This window comes from Catharus ustulatus, chromosome 8 (genome assembly GCF_009819885.2).
Source record: "Catharus ustulatus isolate bCatUst1 chromosome 8, bCatUst1.pri.v2, whole genome shotgun sequence".
NCBI lineage: Eukaryota > Metazoa > Chordata > Aves > Passeriformes > Turdidae > Catharus > Catharus ustulatus.
The window spans coordinates 30,700,432-30,716,902 of record NC_046228.1 but is presented as its reverse complement, the minus strand read 5'-3'; the positions used below and the strand labels follow the sequence as shown (position 1 = coordinate 30,716,902).

Sequence of the window (16,471 nt, the reverse complement as noted above, 5' to 3'; positions counted from 1 at the left end):
TTGGCGGCTGGTGCGGTGTATGCGCGGCGGCGGCCGCCATGGCGGTAGAGACGCGGCCAGAGCTGGTGGGGAAGCGGTTCCTTTGCCTCGGCGGCGAGGAACCGCCGGAGAGCGGGCGCTGGCGGGCCGGGGTCATCCGCGCCGTGTCCCAGCGGGACTCGCACAGCCCTGACCTGGCGGTAAGAGCCGCGGCTCGGGCCGGGCCGGGGGCTGCGGCGGGGGGCGGCGGGCCCGGCGTGACACAGCCCCGCGCCCGGGCACAGTGACGTGGAGCCGGGGGTCACGGCTGGCGCCAGGTGCGGTTCCTCGCGGCGGATGCGGCTGCTCCGTGCCCCGGCTGAGACAGGGCCAGTGCCTGGCCTGGGCACCGAGGGACAGTCGGGCTGCTCCTGGAGCAGGAGGGGAGAATGCGGCTAATCCAGGGGAATGCTGAAACTGCCGCCGCGTAGCACTGTTCGACTGGGTCCGACGCGCCGGTGAACGTTGTTATTAAAAGAATGTCATTGTTTCCCTTCCTTTCATACCCGCTGTCACTGTTTTCCTAAGGGGTGTAGGAATGTGCGTGTAGGTTAGCGAAGGAGCCAGGATATACTCTGTTGTGCTCAGACACACTCTCGATATGGGAGGGAAACGGCCAGGATTTCCTTGGGTTGGTGTTCTGAATACATAATCTGTAAAATGGAGTTTTATTGTGCTCCTCGGACTTGGTCGTTATATTGTTCGTGAATTCCGCAGTCACAGGAGTGCTGTGTTATCTCTGTGTTGCCTCTTGCCATGTTTTTATGTTATTTTGTGCTTCTGAAAGCACATTTAAAAATATCACGACTATGTAAATGGGCATTACGTAGGCTGAAAGAAGGAATCACCGGACTGCGCTGGGCAATCCATATTGCTGCTGGCAAGGGGGAGGCGTTCACAGCCCGACACTGCTCGGCGTGAAATGTTGCCTTTTTTACAAACTCATCAGGCAAACGATTGCCTGGTATTAGAGGTTATCGATTGGTTAGTTCGAGAAGTGTGAATCACAGAATTAGGAACTCTTGTTTTCGTTCGTTCCAGACTTCAAGCTTTGTTTCAAAAACAGCAAGTGGAGTTGAGATGCTACTTTTTTGCTGTATTCTGGGTTAGTTTTCTTGGTTCTGCTTCTGTTTTTTTTTTTTTTGGCATATTGTTTCCATTCTCCAGCTATAATGGATTTTTCCCATTGTCCAGCTATAATTCAAGGAACCCTTGAATTCAAGTTCATAATTCAAGTTTATGCTCTTCTTTATAAAATAGTTTATGTTTTCAGCCTTTGGCTATATGTGAGAATCGTCTAGAATGCTTTATTTTTAGAACCTATTTTGGATGTTATTTTTGCAGGGTATCCTTTAGAATATATAGACAGTTATGGAAACAATGAGTAAGGTTTAAGGAGGTATTTACTGACGTTTACAAGTCAGAGCCATAATTTGTAAACTCTAGGGGCAGAGCCAGCATAAAGGCGTTTCAGGGGCTGTATCTGTTATGTTCAATGAAAGATGCATGCTGCAGATTGTAAAAACTTGCTCTTCTTCTTGACTTTGGTGTCTGTTTTTCTCTTCAGATGCTCTTTTGTTACAATTCTGGGTAATTTAAGGAAGAACTGTCATGTTACAGCTGATTTCTGAGGCAAGATGACTAAGGGTATGCTTGAGTGTTGTAGTGAAGTACCATTTGGATAGATCCAAACTACCTGAGAAGCAGGATGGATGCTCCAGTAGCACTTCTGCACTTAACCTGGGTGCAGTGCAGTGCTAACGTGGACATATTCCTTCTGGTGTGCAAGATAGCTGCACAGCACTGCATTACCCTGTGTAGATACACTCCTAGTCACCTATGAGTGCTGGAAGCTTGGGAAGGTTTTGAAAATAATTTCTAGGTCTCAAGAATCCTGCAGTAGTACTGAACTACTGGAACATCATTGCCTTCTCTAAAGTGCAGCATTTGGGGTTTGTGTTACATGTTGTTTGGCCCCAAAGAAGTGGATGGAGGAAAAAATGATGTTTCTTTAAGCAACAGGTAGTTTTTGTAGGTTAGACTCTCTTTCTGCATTTATAGTTAATATTAACTTCTTGTTAGTTGATATTTGCTAATGTGATTATCCTCTCCCCCTGAGCCCAGCAAAGAACAAGGATGTTTTTCTGTTAGCCCTGCTCTATGTGTGCTGTCCTAGCTGGAGTAACTACTGCTCTTATCCTTCCATGGGTTTTGTTTTGAGGTGGCCATTCCTGTAAATAGTTCCAGACCCTTCTGCTCCCCATCACTGGAGTGAAGCAGTAATTCTTGTTGACAGTTTCATTGCTGCCCACAGGGTGCAGTATAAGAATGCTGAAATTGACTTTTTGGCAATTTTGTGTTTTCCTGATCCCACAAGAGTGGAATGGATGAATGAGAAATGCAGATACTGCCCTGAACCACAGGACAGGAGGGCAGCAGTGGGCATTTTCAATGTGAATTGCAACTGGCTGGAAGTGAGTTTCCTCCTAATCCTGGCTTCAGAAGGAAGTACTATTTGCATTTATTTTGTCTTTTCTTCCTGAGTAAGTGTGAACCCCCCAGCCAATTTCAGCAAGTTTAAGAACAGGGAGAGATTTGAGGAATACTACCTTCCCCTAGTCTGTGAAAGTTGATGTCTGATAACCCTCTCCCCAAAAATCCACAAAAGCAAGGAGGTCATGGCATTTGGTATTCTCCTGGAAGTGAAGAGGCAATCTCCAGTGGGCCAGCCAGCATGCATCCAGCTTCCAAACAGCTACAGCTTGTGCTGTCTTTCTTAGCACCTTTCATGATGGAATGAGAAGGTGGATTTTAAGGGCATGATGAAGAGCTGAGCATTAATGAAAGTGTGAGAACAAGCCTCAGTGTGTGCATATGGGAATGTATGGACAAATGGGGAATTTTATGGGGTGCAGGAGCTCAAGGAGACATGGGCAAGCTTAGAGGCAACTGATGTAATTAATGTTGAGTGGCCACAAGGCTTATAGGAGCAAATCCAGAGGAAACTGAGCTTCATTAGTTCTGCTGTAAACAGAAAATCAGGAGTACCAGACATGAAGACTGGACTAGCTGCTTTCCACCTTTGAGCAGGGAAATCAAGAGGCCAGTTTTCGTATGCTAAATTTGTATCATAGTTGTATTTTTATACCTAAATTAGTGATTATTGTGATAGTTGAAATTATCCTGGTAGGAGAACATAGGAAATAACTCAATTGTCTAGTATTTTCTTCCTGCTAGGTTTTCTACTCCATGGAAGTATATTAAATAACTCTTTCCTTATACTTTTCATGACTGCAGTATAGCTGATATGTAATATCTTTTTATAATGTATTTGTTTACAAAGAAAGAGAAGACTGTCAAAGTGTCTTTTCTCCCACTGCTTTATAGAAATTTTGCCTTCCTCAGCTTTCCTATTATTTTACCACTAGTGGGGAATATGGTGAGAACAGCTGGCATTGGTTGTGAGTGCTGATGGTCTCCTGGAACATGAATGCTCTTACCATTACGTGAGACCATCCATGGCAGGATTTGGAAGCCATGCCTCTTTCTTAGTCATCCTGTAATGTTTACAGATGCTGTAAACACCTGCCATACAAGTATAATGTGTGCAATGTATAAAATCTAATCCAGGAGTTTTCTTGCTGGTTTTCATGGTCTGAGTCAGCTTTATAAGTTAGACCTCTTGATCTTTCTTTCTTGGACATTGCTGTTGCATGCAAAGCATTTGTTTAAAAATGAAAACAAGGACAGAAGTTTGATATATGTATTTGTGTGTATATGTGTGTATGTGTTTCATAGCCATTGAGAGAATTCCTAACTATTTTTCAGCTTCACACCAAGTGTTGTTAGAGGAAACACAGAACTCTGTTTTTCCTTCCTTCTAACTGCCTGGAAAAGCTTGTGTGCTTCTCTGATTACAGTGATAACTCTGGGCAAATAAAGAAATGGCCAGGGGAAAAGAGGTGGAGTCAATGCCATATGATCTTGCTGGTCTTTACTATCCCATAAGAATTGCTTTCTGGGCCACAGGGTGCAAATCTTTGATGTGGTGAAAGAGAAGATGGAAGCAAACTTTTAAACATACAGTGTGCAACTCTTAATAAAGAAATCACGTTAATTTTAAAATACTGAATTCTCAGTAATTTCTAATTTCATGTTTATTGATGAGTGAATTTTTCTGCCATGATTCTCATGGTTTGGAAGACAGCATAAAAATTGAGCTTACAGTCTTTAATGCTTTATGATAGGCAGACTAATATCTAATAATTGTGCACAGGGAAATATATTGTGGCAATAAATCACCATATTAGATACTCTTCATAAAAGCCTAAATATTAATGATAGTTTAAAGCAGCTGTGTGATTTTTATTTACAATAAAGTCAGTAAGATATAGTGGTATAAACAATACACTAATACTTTTGGTGAGTTGTAGTTTTTGGAATTTTGTATTTGGTGATTTACAAACAGGGAATTGTTAAAAATTCAGTAAGTGTGGTAAAACCATATGAAGAGAATATCAGCGACCGGGGATCTGTTTTAACTGAATTTGCCTTCACTTAAAAGTAAAGTGGGAGTTTGCAAAATGTAGTGAAAACTTACCGCTATTGTGTTACAGTTGATATGAACATAATTTTAAATAGTTGTGGCTAAATGGGAAATAAAAGATGTTTTAGACAAGTACTCCATACACTGATTAATTTCTCACTAAATGATATGTGTGGAGCTGCTCTTACCTAGTCTTTATACAAATTTTAATTGTTTTAATCTTCCTGCTTTTGCATTCCCAAAGTTTCTGAATGAGATCTGTCTTTGTCATAGAGGCACAGAATTGCACTTCTGTAGGTTACACTTGGTTTTTGCCCATATATTGATTTTTATTGCTGTGTGTTGCATGTTGTCCTCTGTTCTCCTTTTGCTAAGATAGTATTATAAGGAGAAAGTGCATGTGTTAATTATTTGAGCTGGTCTGTTTAAAAATGAAATTTCTTGTTTCATTCCTTATTTTAGAAGTACATCCTCTGCAGCTTTGACTTGTTAGGCTTGACATAAACTGGAAGACACAGAAAAATCTTCAGTAGAATTATTGTAGAAAGTAAACAAATAAATATGCTTTAAACTAGCTGTGCACAGCTTGTTGGTGGTTAATGGAATTTAGAAATTCTGTGGTTTTGTACTAGCATCTGGGTTAAAGATGAAGAGCAAATTACTGGTGAGGATCCCTGTCATGTTATTTACTTCAGCTATTGGAGATGACACTAAAGACATGTCAGAGTTTATCACATCACTGCTGCCTCTGAATGAAGGAATGTTGTGGGATGTGTTTTATATGTGTTTTGAATCTGGTTTGAAAGGAGTGGGAGAAGCTTAAAATGCGCCAGGGATTTAGACAATTTTCAATTGTTTCTGCTGTTCTGTATCAGTATTGATGCCAACAAGAGTCTTGTAAGTTTGGTGCATCTCAACTGAGCAGTCTTTTCTTGGCTAAGCAGTAAAGAAAACTTCCTATTTCCTTTTGCTTTTCTAGTAAGGTTGAGCTTGTCATCCTGTGTCTGTGAAAGTTGCCTCATCTGTCTACCAGAAGTAGTTCAGGAAGGAGTATGTCTTTCATGGTAATTTGACAAAAGGATCAAACAGAGGAGTATTCTTATGAAATTGACTGCAAGTGCTTTATATTCTGCCTTTCCCTCTTCACTTCTTTTACTAAAAGAAACCTGAGTATGATGTGGTTCAATAAGTAAATGTACCTGCACTGATGGATTTTGAGTAAAGTTTGTTTGAATGTCAAGATTGCCAAGAGAGTTCTGGTGTCCTGGACTAGAGATGAATCATTTAATTAATTTGTTGCCTAGCTGCAACATAAGCAACAGTGAACAAAGTATGGATAAAGAAAGGTTTTATCCTATGGTTAAATCTTTCAGGAGGCTCTTAGGAAGAGATATCAGATATTTTCTTAATAAAAGAATTGCTCTTGCCTTTTCTATGTTTTGCATATAAATACTGTGTTACTCCATTGTTGCTTTACCTCAGATTTTTCTTTCTCTGGAACTTTGTGTAAATTTTGGGGCTGTCTCAAAGCATGGCATAGCCATCCTAAAGAGTTGTAAAGAATGAGCAACTATTTTATAAGAAGCCATTCTTCTTGTATACCTTCCAGGATCTTTGAACCTGCTTGAGAACAGCAGAACTGTTATTTAATATCAAATTGAATGAATTTTAAAATTAATGGTACTTGTGAAATTTGGCCAAAAATCAACTTAGCCTTTTTCTAATCCTACTACTGTGGTGAACAGTAGAGATGCATAATTCCGTCAGTGATCTTGAATATCTGCTGGGATTAGGCTTGGTTTTCCTGTTCAGATGGACTTGGTAAACTGTGCTGCTTTTGAAAAAAGGTTGAAAAAATGTAAATACAGATCATCCAAGAAGTTCAGCTGAAGTTGGCAGCAAGTGTTTGTCTTGGAAGAGACACCTCTGTGATGTGTTGTTAGAGCACTGTTGTGCTCTGGGCATTGACAGCTCATGTTGCTTCATGATGAGGAGGGAGGGTTTCCCTCCTCACACTGCTAAGTAGGGACTGAGACCTACTCTGCTTGTAACCAGCTTGTTCTTGGAAACTGGTGGTGAATTCTAAGCTAAACTAATGCTATATTGCTTCACTATATTGATTCCTCTAGAGAGTTACTGTTGTTAGTTGATGTTATGTCAGTGCATCAATAATTTTCAATGTTATAAGAGAATGAGAGCAAGGGATCCAGAGAAGTCTCAAGGATTTTGCTGTGTTTTGCTTTCTACTAATTTTCTTTAAAATATTATTTTACTTAAAACAGCTGTTGCTGTGTTTAAGAATTAAGTGGAATGAAGCAACTTGATTTACTCCCAAGGAAGTTACTTTCATGAACATATAGCAACTGGCTTTGAGCTAATTCTCGTACTCTGTTTGGAGCTTCATGGGCACAAAAGATGCAACATGAGCATTAAAAGTGTCTGCTTGATCCTACAGTGGCAACATTTTTAGAAGTTTTGGAGACTGTGGTTCCACAGACATTTCTCTTGGTGGCACTGCTGGCTTAATTTTTTTTTAACCCTGAACAGTTTCCTGATCCGTTCACCTTATGGCACTTCAGACAGTTCTACTGAAGCTGGAGGAGGTGGTATGGGATCAGTCCGAGGGGTAGGAGCAGCTTAAGATAGAACTGTGTCCAGGGAAAATGTTTCTGAACCGTGGCTTAAATGAAGTTAAAAACTGACTTAAATACCTTTGAGGGTTGCGTGCAATAATTAGTAGATGTATTCAGTTGTATTGCAGTTGAATTAATGGTACTTCTTCACATATTATGAGTAATTTCTTTCATCTGAATAATGAAATAAATGTTCACAATAGTGCATGACATGATCATTTGATGTCTGCTGATGCAAGACTTATTTACAAAAGCAAGTTTTGGAAGAATAGATGTGAAACTAAATGCTGTGAGGGAAACCTAAGCAGCTCTATGTTAAATGCACAAACCTCTGATGACTCAGTAAAGTATTGCCTATAATACTTCTACATCAACAAAGATCTTTTTGAGTGTCCTGAACAACACTATGACTGACGCAGGTGTTGAAATGATTGCAGTGAGGCTTCACTGCAGGTAACTCAAGTAGACACCACTAACATATTATTTGGGTTGGCTCACCATGGTTTTAGTTTTTAGCTAAGGTTACAGGGCTCTTCAATCAAATGGTAGTTCAAAATCTGAATTTTGATTGCTCTGTGAAAAAGAGAGAACTTGCTGAGTCATTGCCAGGTGGTCCAAGTTGAATGTCTTCAGTCCTGCATGTCTGCTGAGGAGGGGCTGGAGAAGCTGTATTTTGGAGGAGTGTTGGCAAGGACAGTTAATTTTGAAACATTCCTCCAGCTGATTTCCTTATATTTTTGCTTTTCTTGGCTTCTCTTCTTTCCTGAAACATGGAATGTAAATTTACTACCTTTCAAAAACAAACAAAGCAGCCCAAAAGCTGAAGTCAAGCAGACAAAGAAACTTGTTGGGTAATAATAGAAAATATATGATCTAAACTGTTCAGTAAGTATAGAAAATCTTGGAGAAGGAAAACCAGGAAATGGTATTGAAGTCTTAGGCCAGAGTTCGTCATTAATCTGTACTTTTTCTTGCAACCTGCTTCTTCTACAACATAACTTGAAGACTTCAGTTTTTCCCCCTTGGTCTTCCTCAAAGACTGGAGCAAGTGAGTATAATCAAGACATGGTACCTTTTAGAGGGGAGGTTAATGAGTTTTAGGCTGTAGAGCCATGGTGAGATTTGAAGAGTTAGGAACTAACTGGTTTAGTTGCCAACCTTTCAGTCAAAAATACAAAAGCTGATATAGTTAAAGAATGAATGGAATGAGGTACTGTGGCCTTCAGAACTGTTGTGATATTTTGCTGTCACACCTCTACAATTCTGGCATATGGCTGCACTTCCTCAGTGTTATAGGAATTTAGAGCTCAGGGACTTCATCCAGCAGAGCTCTGTGAGTTTTGTAGCCATTCCTGGATTTCTCATAAATGAATTAGTGGGAAATCTTTTTGAATGTCTGTGAACTTCTCAAATTCTGTTACAAAGAAGTGTCAGGCTTTACCTATGCATCATACTTAGGATTCCCTTCTGTTGTTTCAGATATGCTTTCATCCCTGCATTGTGATGTGCAAGTCCACAGTCACCCCTTGTTTGCCATTCATGATTTTTTCATAATTTTTTCATGGCACTCAGGATTTTATGGCTCTGCTCTGTGATTTCATATTTGTCTCTCAGAGCATATAAATGTGGCAATTTTCCTTCACTGTTTCATAACCCAAGACAAAGGGAGGTATCTCCCTACCAACCCTGTCCAAATAACTAGAACTAGATTATTCTCCCAACCCTTCACCCAGATTTTTGGGTCTAGCCCACCAGTTTTTGAAGGATTCAAATCTCCTCTAAATGCTAATAATATCATTCAGTGGCTGGCGTTGCTGATATCCCTGTTAAACCTGTTCTATTTAGCATTTAGAGATAAGGGAGGATTGAACTGGATAACAACCCTGATACCTACTCCTGGAAATAGGGATGGTGCTGCAGACATTGACCCTGCCCCAGGGACTAGGGATGCTGCCCCAGAGGCTGACCCTGCCCCACAGCCCACCTCAGAAAGGAACCACCCAGAGTAAATAGTGGTTTTGGTGAAGGAGATGGGCCAGATGCTGAAGGAGTACCTTTCCCCAGCTGGAGAAACCCTGCCTTAAAGGGGGAGAATCCAGTGATGCTGCAGTGGAACCCATAGGTGTTATATCTGCCCAGGTTCCAGCTGAATTGCAAGGGCACTCACAGCCAGCAGCAGTCGCCCCTGTAGAAACTAGGAAGTCTAAAATGAAAACAAGGCACCTAGACAAAGAGGACCAGAGAGGAGGGCCCTCACAACCAGCAGGGGACCCAGAGGTTGAAATCATCACTGAGTCCCTGTCTTATGAAAATCTCCACAATCTGCAGAAAGATATTGCACGATGGGGCCGGGAGGCTTTGACAACTTGGTTACTTCGAGTCTGGGGCCTTATGGGTACAGGTGTGCACTTGGATGGTACAGAGGCAAGGAATTTGGGATCCTTGTCCCAGGACTCAGGTGTGGACCAGATATTCGTAAGGGAGCCAGGCCCACTTCCCCTCTGGGAGCGGCTTTTAATGAGTGTAAGAGAGAGGTTTGTCAACAAAGAAAGAATGCAGGAGCACCACCATAGAATGCACTGGAAGACCCTTGAGGAAGGGATCCAACAGCTGAGGGAAGTGGCAGTACTGAAGGTACTCTTTGGGAGGGGTGGACTGCATCACGATGACCCTGACAAGGTCAGGTGCACAGGGCAGATGCTGTGGAATCTGGCAAACCGAGGGCCATCTCAATACACCACCTTCATTGCAATGATTAATGCTGATGAGCACCGAGAAACAGTGAGCTCTGTTGCTAACAAGCTTAGGGATTTTCACAGTATGATGTATGGGGCAATGCAGGCCCACATTTCTGCCGTGGTCAAGGATTGCATACAGGCAGGGATAAGGGAGGAGATGAAGGAGATAAGGGAAGAAGTGAGGAAGATCAGTGCAGCACCAGTGCGAGTCACAGGCCCCAAGGTTACAGCCCAATGCCCCCCAGCTAGGGAGAGAGGGTACACCCCACGAACTGATCTGTGGTTCTTTTTATGTGACCATGGGGAAGACATAGGAAAATGGGGTGGGAAACCCACTTCTGTCCTGGCAGCACTGGTGCCTCAACTCAGGGAAGGAAACACTAACCACAGGAGGTCTACTAAAGTGAAGGTAGCCTCAACCTCCCGTAATCAAGGTGCAGGGTATTACAGAAGGGAGGATAATCTGTCCGACCCACTTGAAGTAACCTCTACTATGTATGCCCAGGAAGGAAATAACAGCCAGGGCCAGAGGGGCCCTGCCTCTAGCCGGGGAGAGGTACAGGATAACAGGGTCTATTGGAAGGTGTGGATCCGATGGCCTGGCACATCAGAGCCATAAAAACACAGGGCATTAGTTGGCTCACAGTGTACCATGATACCATCAGAACATGTGGGGGAAGAACCTGTTTCCATTGGTGGGATGACAGGGGAATCACAGGAATTGACTTTACTAGAAGCTGAGGTGAGCCTGACTGGGAAGGGGGGCAGAAAAATCTGATTGTAACTGGCCCAGAGGCACCGCCCATTCTAGGCATAGATTTTTCTCAGGAGTGGCTACTACAAAGACCCAAAGGGATACAGATGGGCTTTTGGAATAGCTGCTGTAGTGGCAGAGGGCATTAAGCAGTTGAACACCTTGCCTAGACTGTCAGAAAACCCATCTGCAGTGGGACTCCTGAAGGTGGAAGAGCAACGAGTGCCAATTGCCACCTCAACAGTACCGGACGAATAGAGATGCTGTGATCCCCATCCACAAGATGATCCGTGAGCTGGAGAGCCAAGGGGTGGTCAGCAAAACTCACTCACCCTTCAACAGCCCCATCTGGCCCGTGTGCAAGTCTGATGGAGAATGGAGAGTGACTGTGGACTATCGTGCGTTGAACGAAGTGACTCCACCGCTGAGCGCTGCCGTGCCGGACATGGTGGAACTCCAGTACGAGCTGGAGTCCAAGGCAGCAAGGTGGTGTGCCACCATTGACATTGCCAACTCATTTTTCTCCATTCCCCTGGCAGCAGAGTGCAGGCCTCAGTTTGCTTTCACCTGGAGGGGCGTGCAGTACACGTGGAATCGTCTGCCCCAGGGGTGGAAACACAGCCCCACCATCTGCCATGGACTGATCCAGGCTGCACTGGAAAAGGGTGAAGCTCCAGAACACCTGCAATACATCGATGACACCATTGTGTGGGGGAACACGGCAGTGGAGGTATTTGAGAAAGGAGAAAAGATCATACAGATTCTACTGGGAGCCGGCTTTGCCATCGATAAGAGCAAAGTCAAAGGACCTACCCGAGAGATCCAGTTCCTGGGGGTAAAATGGCAAGGTGGACGGCGCCAGATCCCCACTGAGGTCATCAATAAGATCACCGCAATGTCTCCACCAACCAGCAAGAAGGAAACACAAGCTTTCCTAGGTGCCATAGGCTTTTGGAGAATGCACATTCCTGAGTACAGTCAGATTGTGAGCCCTCTCTACCTGGTCGCCCGTAAGAAGAACGATTTCCACTGGGGTGCTGAGCAACAGCAAGCCTTTGCCCAGATCAAGTAGGAGATCGCTCATGCAGTAGCCCTTGACGCAGTCAGGACGGCACCAGAGGTGAAGAATGTGCTTTATTCTGCAGCCGGGAACCATGGCTTGTCCTGGAGCCTTTGGCAGAAGGTGCCTGGGGAAACTCGAGGCCGACCTCTGGGATTCTGGAGCCGGAGCTACAGAGGGTCTGAAGCCAACTACACTCCCACAGAGAAGGAGATCTTGGCTGCCTGTGAGGGAGTCCAAGCTGCCTCAGAGATGATTGGGACGGAAGCACAACTCCTCCTGGCACCCCAACTACCAGTGCTGGGTTGGATGTTCAAAGGAAAGGTTCCCTCTACCCACCACGCCACCGACACCACATGGAGCAAGTGGATTGCCCTCATCACACAACGCGCCCGGATTGGAAACCCGAATCGTCCTGGGATTTTGGAGATAATTACGAACTGGCCAGAAGGTGAAAACTTTGGTCTCACTGATAAAGAGGAGTAGGAACAAGTGAACCGGGCTGAGGAAGCCCCTCTGTACAACCAACTGCCAGCAGATGAAACAGGCTGCGCTCTTTTCATTAACGGTTCCTGCCTTTCTTAGCAGACACCTGTCCTCTAAACTAGGACAATAAATCATTCATTGACTAACTTTATGATTCCATCAAATGGTTTATTTTAAAACTGAATGTAGTACTTTAGTAAATGATTGGAAAGGCTTTTGGATTTAAAATTGCAAGATTTGGCTTTCTGTTGATGCTTAGAAAAATGCCTTGCTGATGCTGCTAAATTTGGGTGAGGTTTTTTTTTGAGTTATGTAATATTGCCTTTTCAGGTATAGGGAGATGTGTGTATATGCCTTGACGTGTTTTTCCCAGTCAAATTTTTTTGACAGTAAGTTGTCTGATTTTAATTTTAAAATTTATTTTAACTTTTAAATGCATTTGAGCATGGCTCATATTTCAATGACATGGCAAAATTGATTGCTACTCAATGGCTTAGTTTCAAATGTGATACACAGAATACAAGTGGTAAGTTTGCTCATATATTACTTTGCTGCTAGAATACTGGCAGAACTTAGTAGAGCTCTTCAGTTAGTTCCTCTTAAATGGAGAAAGTTTTCTTCTCCAGCAGGTTTTTAGGTTGTTGGCTGAGGTAAAAGGACTCCATTCAATACCCTCTTAGGTTCTTTTCTAAGATGTGTTTTGTATTATGGTAACTACCCATTTCCAGGTACCTTACTGGTGTATTTGAGAGAGTTTAAGGCTTCAGTTGACATAAGCAATTAGTTCTATGTCTGTGTTTTCTCTTTCCTTTTTTACAGATGTCTGGTTTTGATCTTGGTCTGCACTTTAGGAAATATGTCTTCAGTTAAGAAGAGGACATTGTAAGGACATGGAGAATGGCCTTTGGGAATCATAGGATTGAGTTAGCTAGTGTTTGGAGACAGGACAGAATAGAAAAAAAAAATTTTTTTCTCTCCCCCCATTTTTTTTTCCTACTGCCCCACCCCCCCACCCAACTTTTTTATCAGTTCCTGAGCTTTCTTTAATCAAGACTTCTTGTGAAAAGACCAGGCAACCACATACAGAAACTAGAAAGTATAGATCAGTCAACAGAGGAGGCAAGGAAAGAAGAGAGGACTGATAGCTTGAATGCAGAAACCCATATGTAGTTTGATGTAAATTGGCAAAAGGAAGGCTGCTCTGCACCGCACAAAAGGCAACATCCCTTCCTGGGAGCCTTGTGGCTGCTCTGGGTCCATTCTCTAGCACAAAGAAATATTAAGAAATTTATAAACAAGGGAAATCTAACTGTTGAAGTTCAGTACCTGAATTGATAGCTTTACTCAAATCTAGTGATTTCTTAAGCTCGGGAAAAAAGGAACTCTCAAAAAACATTGATTATTTAAGGTCAGAGCAGACACATGAAGCTGGTATTGCTGTGTAATTAATTACAGCTTGACCCATGTGCAATTCTTGTTCCTAAAACTGTCAGTTTGGTATTTCTTATGTCAGTTGTAGAACTAGGGGGGAGGTTTGTGGCTGTTCTTAATTGCTTTGTTTACTTCTCTATCCAGGACTTAGCTGTATCTGCTTGTTTTTTGTCAGGTCTTGGCTGCAAAGGGAGTCTCACTTGTAACATAGCAGGCGTCTGCTGCTCTTCTTGAGACTGCATGTGTAGGGTGGAGTGCCTGCGCTCAAGCCTCACTTAGAATTACAAAGGATAGAGAGCTATAGGCTGGCGATCTAAGTACCATGGATAATAACACAGTAGCATAATTCTGGGAGTCAGGAAAGTTTCTGGAAAATTAGGTCTTGGAAACTGCTTCCTTAAAACACATTGTGGTGGAGGGAGATGGTGCCTGATATTGTGGTAGGTTTGAACTACCTGTGGTGCACAGAAAAGTTGTTCTGAATGTGTCTGTGCTAATGCACACACATTTTCTCTAAATATGTGTTGCTTGATTGGCTTCCCTTTCAGCTGATTTAAAAAATATCAGATTTTAAGTAAAGCTGCTGTTGAATTCTTTTAGTTATGAGAGCTCAAACAGGCAGGTAGCCTTGAAGGGGATTAGTTTATCAGATGTCTGGTAAAGTGCAAACTCTTTCTGCAGCTTTATCCACCTTCAGGCTATTCAAGTGTGATCTTACTGTTTGAACCAGTGAGGCAACAGAATTACCCATTTTCTTCAGTGTGGAGAAGTTGTTGGGTTTTTTCCCTTTGGACCTTAGAAGACAGTGATGTCTTAAATATGTGTTTTGCTGAAAGCTACTTTTAATTAATACCAGGTGGTTTTTTCCCCACATCAATATTCCATACCTTTCTTTATTGGGTCTGTCAGCTAGCAGTAGCAGCATGAGGTTTGGAACTGCAGTTGTGCCTATTAGGCAAGCAGCCAGCTCACCATCAGAACAGTGTATGGATTTGCAAGTCTTTTGTTTTGCTAGCCTCATAAGAAATTTATTTGTGGGCAGAAACATCCAGATCCTCTGAAATTTGTCAGTAGCTGAAAGTTAAAAAGAAAATCTTGACTGGAAAACATGCTTAAAAATTATGTATATGTGTGTGTATGTATATATACATACACACCACCCCTAGAAACAATAGTAGAAAGTAATGAGTTTGTGTGGTAATGATATATTGCCTACTAGTATTGACATTCATGGTGATAAAAACTAGAGATATTTCGTAAGGAAATTGATATATCCACTTTGCAATAGAACTTGAAAATTGCTACTGTAGTACCTGTGCAATGGACTGTGCAGGCCTTTCCTCTTCTGTGTTTTATTGGCATTGTTGACTGGGAGATGAGATCTGAGGGGGTGGGGTTTGGGTCTATGGCACCTGTAGTAGTGGTGAAGGATGATGTGGGGAGCAGTAAGGATGGACTAGGGGCAGTACATGCAGTTAAGTTGTGCTGTGAAGTCTATTTTTCTATTGGTTGCGTCTATATAATCCTTTTATCTGTTTTCCAAAACTACTCACATTATTTAAAATGGAAAGTACTTACTGAGATAATCTAATGAAAGATTTTACTAACAATCTGGAAGAAAATTAAGTCCTGTTTTAGCAGTCATGCCAAGCGGGTTAACACTGAAGTGTAGCTAACCTGTGACACTGATTTGAGCTTGCAGTGGTCTGTAAGTTAAAGTGTATGTGCATTATGGGAAATGCACTCCTGGCAGAAAGAATACAATAAAGATTTTTCTACAAGTTGTAATGTGTAAAAGTAATTTGCAAAGAAATCTTTAAACACTTTCATGGAACTCTTAATATCACAGTCATTGCAACTAGAAGGCATTGTTGATGTGCTTTGAAATGAGTGATGTTTAATACTATCCCCATGCATCTTGCTGTAATCTGTTTTTTCTTGCCTTCTAAAGGTAGCTAGCATAAGAAAACTGACAATGGAAAGTGTTATGCAGGGAAAAGGTGTCTTAAAATGGCATATTGGACTGAGATCTTTATGAATATATGAGTGAAAATTATTGACACTGCTTTTAATCTTCTCATCCTGTGCAAAGCATTCAATCTTGTTTAGCACCAAAGCACCAAATCCTTGTTTAGCATTTCTTGTAGCCTACCTACTCCAATGATGAGCTATATTTTAATTTCTCCTTAGACCGTATCTATTGCATCTTTCTATGGTTAGAGCACTTAGGATTCTCATAATCGTCTTGTCCTCACAGTTGGAAGACTCCAGTAAACCTCCCTTCCCTCGGGAAATAAGATACAGTTAGCTAACTAATAGCTTTTATTTTTATTGTGACAATTGAACCTACTAAAACTGCTGATTTCTCATTCAAAAAAAAAAAGACATAAGTGTTACTTCTGTTAATGGTAGATGGTTACCCAGGTCTGTTGACTCTTTGTTTCTGTGGGCAGTAAATTGATTTAGTAGTGGTATATTTTTGCTGAAGATGATCTGACACGTTGGGGGTGGTTAAGTTCAAAAATGGACGAAGGTAAGACTGAAATGTTCCAGGGTAAATAGACTGTGTCTTTCATGATAAACTTCGGCCAAGTCTCAGTTTTAGAATTGCTGAGATTACAGTTTCTGTGTCCCTGCAACTCTGTTTACTTTGTAGGACACTGTTTGACCAAGACCTCACTGTGGTAGGTGCTGTGCAAACAGAGGTAAAATTGTCCCTGCTACAGAGTTTCTGAAATCCGGAGTGACAAGGAGCTGAAATGAGGTTATAATGATGTATTGTTTGTGTCCTTCAGCCTGAACTCT

At 42.1% G+C, this 16,471-nt stretch overlaps 1 protein-coding gene across 1 annotated transcript in view; it reads left to right on the top strand.

The window, feature by feature from the left end:
* Positions 1-16,471, top strand: part of JMJD1C (jumonji domain containing 1C) — a 159,313-nt gene continuing 142,842 nt past the window's right edge. The window contains 1 exon segment of the mRNA XM_033065496.1: positions 1-179. Coding sequence (XP_032921387.1) covers positions 39-179 — 141 coding nt within the window. The 5' untranslated portion in view covers positions 1-38.